This window comes from Lactuca sativa, chromosome 5, assembly GCF_002870075.4.
Source record: "Lactuca sativa cultivar Salinas chromosome 5, Lsat_Salinas_v11, whole genome shotgun sequence".
NCBI classification, from domain to species: Eukaryota; Viridiplantae; Streptophyta; class Magnoliopsida; order Asterales; family Asteraceae; genus Lactuca; species Lactuca sativa.
The window spans coordinates 129306859-129314556 of NC_056627.2; the positions used below are offsets into that span (position 1 = coordinate 129306859).

Consider the following 7698-nt stretch of genomic DNA (forward strand, 5'->3'; position numbering starts at 1 on the left):
ACCTAAAACGTCTAATATTTTTAGGATAACGGTAGACAAGTAAACACGTCCAACTATTTACATTAATTCAAAAATCATTTATATAAGATAATATTTTTTATAAGTCAATAGGTGTTCAACTATATACGTTTTGTTTTTTACTATAATTTATCATAAGAATATAAGTGCATAAAATAGTTATTATAAATAAGTGAGTGACGAACCATTATCATCAAATGGTTGCTATCCATACAATGTGATTTCTGATGACGTGGACCAATAACAAATAGCTTAAGATTTCATTTCTCCCACACTTGTCCATTATTACAAAGCATCGGCCAAAGTTCCATTTCATCACCCACACACCGGAATTAACACTGCCGCCGCTACAACCACCACCACTACCGCCGCTGAATCCACCACGAAACACTCTCACACACCTCTACTCTCTCCCCGATTACTATTTTTGTCTCCATTACGATCATACATTTCTGTTTTTTTTTTTCCCTTTTCCGACTCGATTCTGCTTAATCGTCTTTACAAAACCAAGCTTTTTTTGTCATGGCACTTTGTGCGTTTGCATTCCCTGGACAGTTGAATCACCGGTCGCTTACTTCACATACGCCTGTGCTTCAACATTGCTTCTTTGGAACGGATCTACAACAGCCTCAATCTTCACACAAGACCTTCAATCAGGTTCGATATGTTCAGCTTTCATGATTTACTTTGAGTTTGTGATTCGTTAGAAGAAGGGTTTTATTGGATTTTGATTGCTTTCGAGCAGGGAAGTAAAAAAGTAGGTGGGGTTCGAGCGACACTGTCGGAGAGAGCTGAGTATTACTCGCAGAGACCTCCGACTCCACTTTTGGACACTATCAACTACCCAATTCACATGAAAAATCTGTCAATTAAGGTAAATTTCATCTCACCCACCTTCTAATTTTGCAATAATATTACTAAATTTACTTAAAACGAAGTGTTAACGTTAACTAATCAAGCCAATTTTGGATTTGAGTAAAAGACTGGTTTGAGTAGGAATTGAATTGAGTATGCTAACGATTATGATTTCGATTTTGAATTTGAATCTTGAATTGCAAATGGGATTTCAAAACCGTTAATCTTCACACTGTTTGATGCAGGAATTGAAGCAATTAGCTGATGAGCTTCGATCTGATGTGATCTTCAATGTTTCAAAGACCGGTGGCCACTTGGGTTCGAGCCTTGGTGTGGTGGAGCTCACGGTGGCTCTTCATTATGTCTTCAACACCCCTCAAGATAAGATCCTTTGGGATGTCGGTCATCAGGTGACCTATTATGGTATTATACTTTTAGAATACTGTCCCACATGCTTGTCCTACCAGTAAAAAGAATAATCCAAGCTGCACATCACCTTTTTTACTATAGGATAGTTGATTTATTTTTACCTAGGTTGTGGGACCCATTTTGATTTACTTTTTTTTTTGTTAGTTGTGGGACCCATTGGTGATACATTGTGATTTACTTTTTTTCATGTTGGTTGTGGGACCATTGGTGGTACTTTTATTTACTTTTTTCATGTTGGTTGTGAGACCTTGATAATGCCATTTGCTTTTTTCGTGTTGGTTGTGGGACCATTTGTGGTACTTTTATTTACTTTTTTCATGTTGGTTGTGACTTGTGAGACCTTGATACTGCGATTTACTTTTTTCATGTTGGTTGTGGGACCCTGATACTGTGATTGTGGTTGTATTTGAATCGAACTATAATGTGTTTCGCAGTCTTACCCACATAAAATCTTGACCGGAAGAAGGGACCGAATGCACACGATGAGACAGACAAACGGGCTGGCAGGGTTCACCAAACGTGCTGAAAGCGAACATGATTGCTTTGGCACAGGGCACAGCTCTACCACCATTTCAGCAGGGTTAGGTAATTAACTAATTTCTTCAATTTAATCATTAAATCTAACATGTTGTTGGCTTTTTATTACTTTTTAGGGACAAACGTTATCCTTACTTTTAAATTTTAATACCTAATTCATGTTCATTTTGAAACGAGCAGGAATGGCTGTGGGAAGGGATTTAAAAGGAGGAACAAACGATGTGGTTGCTATTATTGGTGATGGTGCCATGACAGCTGGACAAGCTTATGAAGCCATGAACAATGCTGGATATTTGGATTCAGACATGATTGTGATTCTTAATGACAATAAACAAGTCTCATTACCTACTGCAAATCTTGATGGGCCTATACCTCCTGTTGGAGCTTTAAGCAGTGCCCTTAGTAGATTACAATCTAATCGCCCTCTTAGAGAATTACGTGAAGTTGCCAAGGTTTGTTATCACTTCATAATAATAAATTCTGTTTTATTATCTCTAAAGAGTCTGTTCCTTTTTTACTTAATGGGCTTAATGGGTTAAGCACTTAATTTGGAATGCAGGAAGTTACAAAACAAATTGGTGGGCCGATGCATGAACTTGCTGCTAAAGTTGATGAATATGCTCGTGGAATGATTAGTGGTTCGGGTTCATCATTATTTGAAGAACTTGGTCTATATTACATTGGGCCTGTTGATGGACATAGCATTGATGATCTTGTTGCTATTCTTAAAGAGGTTAAGAGTACTAAGACAACGGGTCCCGTTCTTATTCATGTAATCACTGAGAAAGGACGAGGATACCCTTATGCTGAAAAAGCAGCCGACAAGTACCATGGTACTTCTACTTCCTTTGATCTCATTAACATCAAAAAATAACAACATACTTTCATTTCTTCCTATTATAGCATCTTACTATTGTTTCTTCCTATTACAATATTATACTTTTAAAAATCTATCCATGCATAGCAAAATCATCAAAATACAAAGAAATTTTGAATGTTGTAATTGGGTAGCATTGGCAAAGCATAATGCCCTAAAAAGAAAAAAAAAATTGAAACTACAATGCAATAATTGGGTAGACTTTTTTAAGTACAATGACTTAAGAAGAAGTATAAAAGGACAATGATGTAATAGTAAAAATGAAAGGAAAACCTCAATTGTTTGATATTTCTATATTGAGTTATTTAAGTAAAAAGAAACAATATTTTAGTCGATTATTGTATCTGTTTCAGGTGTGGGGAAGTTTGACCCTGCAACGGGAAAACAATTTAAATCCAGTGCTCCGACTCAATCATACACGACTTATTTTGCGGAGGCGTTGATTGCGGAAGCGGAGGCGGATAAGAAAATCATCGGAATCCATGCGGCGATGGGCGGCGGAACTGGGATGAATCTGTTCCTGAGGCGATTCCCAAGTCGGTGTTTTGATGTCGGAATTGCAGAGCAACATGCGGTTACTTTCGCTGCTGGATTGGCGTGTGAAGGCCTCAAACCATTCTGTGCAATTTACTCTTCCTTCTTACAGCGAGGTTATGATCAGGCATGTCATTCCTTCTTCCCCTTTTTTACCCTACAAACTTTCTTCGACTATTTTGGTCTTTTTTACCCTAAAACCCAATTAATCTTTATGCTATTGGTTGTGGTGTGTTAAAACAGGTGGTGCACGATGTTGATTTGCAGAAGCTACCAGTGAGATTTGCAATGGATAGAGCGGGCCTTGTTGGCGCAGATGGCCCCACACATTCAGGGTCATTTGATGTCACTTACATGGCATGCCTCCCTAACATGGTGGTGATGGCACCTTCCGATGAGGCTGAGCTTTTTCACATGGTGGCAACCGCCGCCGCCATTGATGACAGACCCAGCTGTTTCCGGTACCCACGAGGGAATGGAATCGGCGTGCCGTTGCCACCTGGAAACAAAGGCATTCCTCTCGAGGTACTTTCTTCTTCTTTTTATAACTTTAAGCAAAATTACCTTTTTGTCCCCCATGGTCGATGATGTATTCATTTATTTTTTTTATGTGGAAAATAGATTGGAAAAGGGCGAATAATGCTGGAAGGGCAACGCGTAGCACTTCTAGGCTATGGAACAGCTGTTCAGAGCTGTATGGCTGCAGCCGAATTAGTAAAAGATCGTGGCTTAAATATAACCGTTGCAGATGCGCGTTTCTGTAAGCCATTAGACCATGCTCTTATTCGTGCCCTTGCAAAGTCACATGAGGTCTTGATAACGGTTGAAGAAGGGTCTATTGGAGGTTTCGGGTCTCATGTTGCACATTTTATGGCATTAGATGGCCTTCTTGATGGAAACTTAAAGGTACACATACATACATACATACATACATACATGCTACTTTTTCTTTATGTCCTATTAAATCTATTAAGTAAAAAAAAAAAAAAACAACACATCGTTTCTTTTTATTGACAAAACATGGAACTAAAGCTTTGAATTCTGCAGTGGAGACCGTTAGTGCTTCCGGACCGTTACATAGACCATGGTGCACCCGCGGACCAATTGGCTGAAGCCGGGCTAACCCCATCACATATAGCCGCAACCGTATTCAATGTGCTTGGGAAAACACGAGAGGCTCTTGAGGTTATGTCATAGAGTGTTTTCTTTTGATGTTGTAAATGTAGAAATACAGATGCACGTGTTATTTATTTATCTGGATAGATATACAATAGTTGAACAATTTCTAACAGACTGAAAATATAGAGTGAAAAATTGAAAAAGTCCTGTAAAGGTTCGATAGTCTAATGTTAGAGGTGCTTTATTTTGGGTGCAAAATTTTACAAATTGGTCTATGATTTTATAATGCATAGTGGTTAGTGAGTTTAATGTTTTTTTTTAAAAAGATGATCAATTATATAAGTAGTGTTATGCCTTCTGGTGTTCGTTCTGAAATGACAAACTAACATAATTTTTTGTCTATTTTTAGTGATCGGATAAAGAAAAGGCAAGTTAGTTTCTTTATTTTTGTGCTTAGCAGCAACGTACCTATGTATATCTATTTTTTTCTATACAAATATGATGAAATATTAGTAAAATATTGAATACTTTTGAGCTCAATTCAAGTTAATAATGTATAAAAAAGTTATATTGAATTGCAATAAAAATAAGAATATATTTGGAATTCATCTAAACAAAAACAACCTATACATTCTTGTATTTAAAATACATTTAACAAAATGTAGACTACAAGCTTGCATTTTAAATTCATTTAAACAAAAAGAACAATAAAATTAGCATTAGCCAATTTTCTATTAGTTACTTTTTATTCCCTCCAAAGAAAACATTACTTGAACAGATTTTCATTAGCTAGCCGTGTTATTCGTTGATTTTTATTAGTCAGTTGACCTTAAATGAGAATTGAACAAAAGTGTAAATTAGTTGGGTATTTTTAAACAAAATGTTATGTTTGTTGAGTTTTCTTAAAGAGACAAAACATGATTAAGTTTTTTAAACGGTTTGAAAACTTCGTTGTGCTTAATAAGTCAATTTTCATTTAAATAAATATGAAAAACTAACATATTAAAACACCGTTATCTCACACTATAGAAAATATAAAACATGTTGAGTTCCCAACAACAGCCCTCGTCAATTCGCCTATGCATCGTTGGAATGTGGGAAAAGGATGAAATTCAAGTAATATATTCTATTATATAATATACTTTAGTTCTATAGTTTTATTTTATGATAGATTATGGTTTTTATTCAATAGAATAAAAGTAGTAATAATCTAAATTATTACAACATATATGTTACTTTTTCTATTTAGGAATTAGGATCAATATAAATGTATATGTTATCTTGACCAAATTTAATATATCGGTTATGAATCTTATCTTTTAATATTATAATAATTTATAGATTACTAGTCTCCTATGAAAGAAGACTAGATTGCCATGTTTGAGACATAGAAATATGATAATAAACGTTTCCCCCGTTTTGTGTTCACCTTATTCGTTTGCTAGAACTTGTCTAGATTTTATTGTTTCCGTCTTGCATGATACGCAACAGTTATCACACGTTAGAGAGTTAAAAAAAAACTTATAACTGTTCAAAAGTTTTACCCATGTATTGTCACTATCTCCCTAATTATCGAAATCTATTATCCACACACTACAAACTAGAGATGATTGTTACGACATTCTAAATTGTGAATGGATTTGAACTTTTTTTAGGCTTGTTATGATCACTTTATACAACACACTGTCGTGGGTATGCAACACCACACTATTTGGTGTTTTCCCCATGTGGTGAGGCCTCATGCACAAAGCTTTCTACTACATCTCTTTCCTTTAAAGTGGATCCATATGAGTCGAGATGAATCCATAAGATGGATCCATATTGAAGAGCATTACTTTTTGTCAGGTACAAACTCTTGATACTACAAACAATTGATACATAATTATAACTTTTTGGACGGGGTTCATAACATTTTTCTATTTCATGCATAATATTTTCAAAATAATAGTTTCTTTTAAGTGATCCAACTTACTACAAACACTTAAATATACCTATTAAAATCGTTTATAATCATTAAAATTGTTAATGATAAAATTGAACTTATAAATGAAAGTGTTTATAGTAAAATACATTTCTTATAAATTAAAGAGAAAATGACTCGAGAGGGTAACCAACCTGATATTATTCACATTTTGTTTTTATCATCGAACTTGTTATTTGTGTTCATATATATATCATTATGACTAACTATTTTAGGTTTAGCTGGTCAAGTTTTCCGGCAATTTCAGATGTGTGTTCATTACATTCATTCCAAAAATCGTTGGTTCATCAATCAGATTTGTGTTCATCTTATTCGTTCATCAGACTTGTGTTCATCAGATTTGTCTCCAAAAATTGATTTTAGATGTGTGTTCATCAGATTCATTCCAAAAATCGTTGGTTTCAGATTTGTGTTCATCAGATTCAGGAACGATTTCAGATGTGTATTCATGGTTCGTTCTATGTGTTTTTGGTTCGTTCTTGTTCTTGGGACAATTTTTGAAACTCCATAAATCGCAAACCAAAGCTGATGAAGAACATGAAATGATTTAGAACGATTTCCGGCACACACACACACACACCCCTTCTTGTTTTCTTAGATTTGACACACACTCCATGGATAAAATCGATTTGAAGGTCAAGCTCTGGAAAATGGGTTTGAAGTTATAATCATGGTAGAAAGCAAATCTAGAAATCTATGTGTTCTGGGTTCGTATTCTTATTCTTGGAATGAGTACTGAAACCTTAGAAATCGAAAACTAAAGTTGATGAACAACCTCCTAATGAACGATTTCTGGAACCATACATCTTCATTTGGGTTTAAACCCACAAATCTGGAACCATTTGAGTCTTAACCCACAAATCTAGAACTCTTCAAACCCACAAATTTGGAACCATTCAAAGTCGTTGGTTTCTGGAGATGACAAAGTCGTTGAAAAATTCAAGTTTGGCCGGAAACTCGTCGAAGAAGATGAACGAAGGGTCGCCAGAGATGACGAAGTCGTTGGAAACCTTGAATAGCAGGTTGCAATAATTATTGTGAACACCTAAAACAAGTTAAATGGTAAATAGTGTACAAAAAATGACTAAATGTGAACAAAAACAAAAGTTCATTACCCTAATATGTCATTTTCCTTAAATTAAATGACAAATTTGATACTAAGATATATTTCTTATATATTTATTAAATAAATTATATATATATATATATATATATATATATATATATATATATATATATATACGATTAGGTGTTTAAGACCATAACTAAAATTGATATATACTTGAATTGATAGTAGCACAGTCCTTTCAGGTTGCCCTCAAACCTAGAAATTGGACATGATGATTTT

The 7698-nt window shown here is 34.9% G+C and overlaps 1 protein-coding gene across 2 annotated transcripts; it reads left to right on the forward strand.

Annotated features, from left to right (window-relative positions):
• Positions 1–266: 266 nt before the first annotated feature.
• On the forward strand, positions 267–4627 carry LOC111907107 (probable 1-deoxy-D-xylulose-5-phosphate synthase, chloroplastic). 2 transcript variants are annotated; one of them, XM_023902901.3, is made up of 10 exons: positions 267–675; positions 764–892; positions 1119–1283; positions 1737–1887; positions 2020–2291; positions 2399–2672; positions 3070–3377; positions 3494–3775; positions 3872–4156; positions 4298–4627. In XM_023902901.3, the coding sequence occupies exons 1-10, from the start codon at positions 541–543 to the stop codon at positions 4445–4447; spliced, it is 2151 nt and encodes a 716-aa protein (XP_023758669.1). In that variant the 5' UTR covers positions 267–540; the 3' UTR covers positions 4448–4627. The 2 variants fall into 2 exon arrangements, with proteins under 2 accessions (XP_023758669.1, XP_023758670.1); XM_023902902.2 differs by lacking the exons at positions 267–675; positions 764–892 and having other exon boundaries at positions 1157–1296.
• The last annotated feature ends 3071 nt before the right edge of the window (positions 4628–7698 follow it).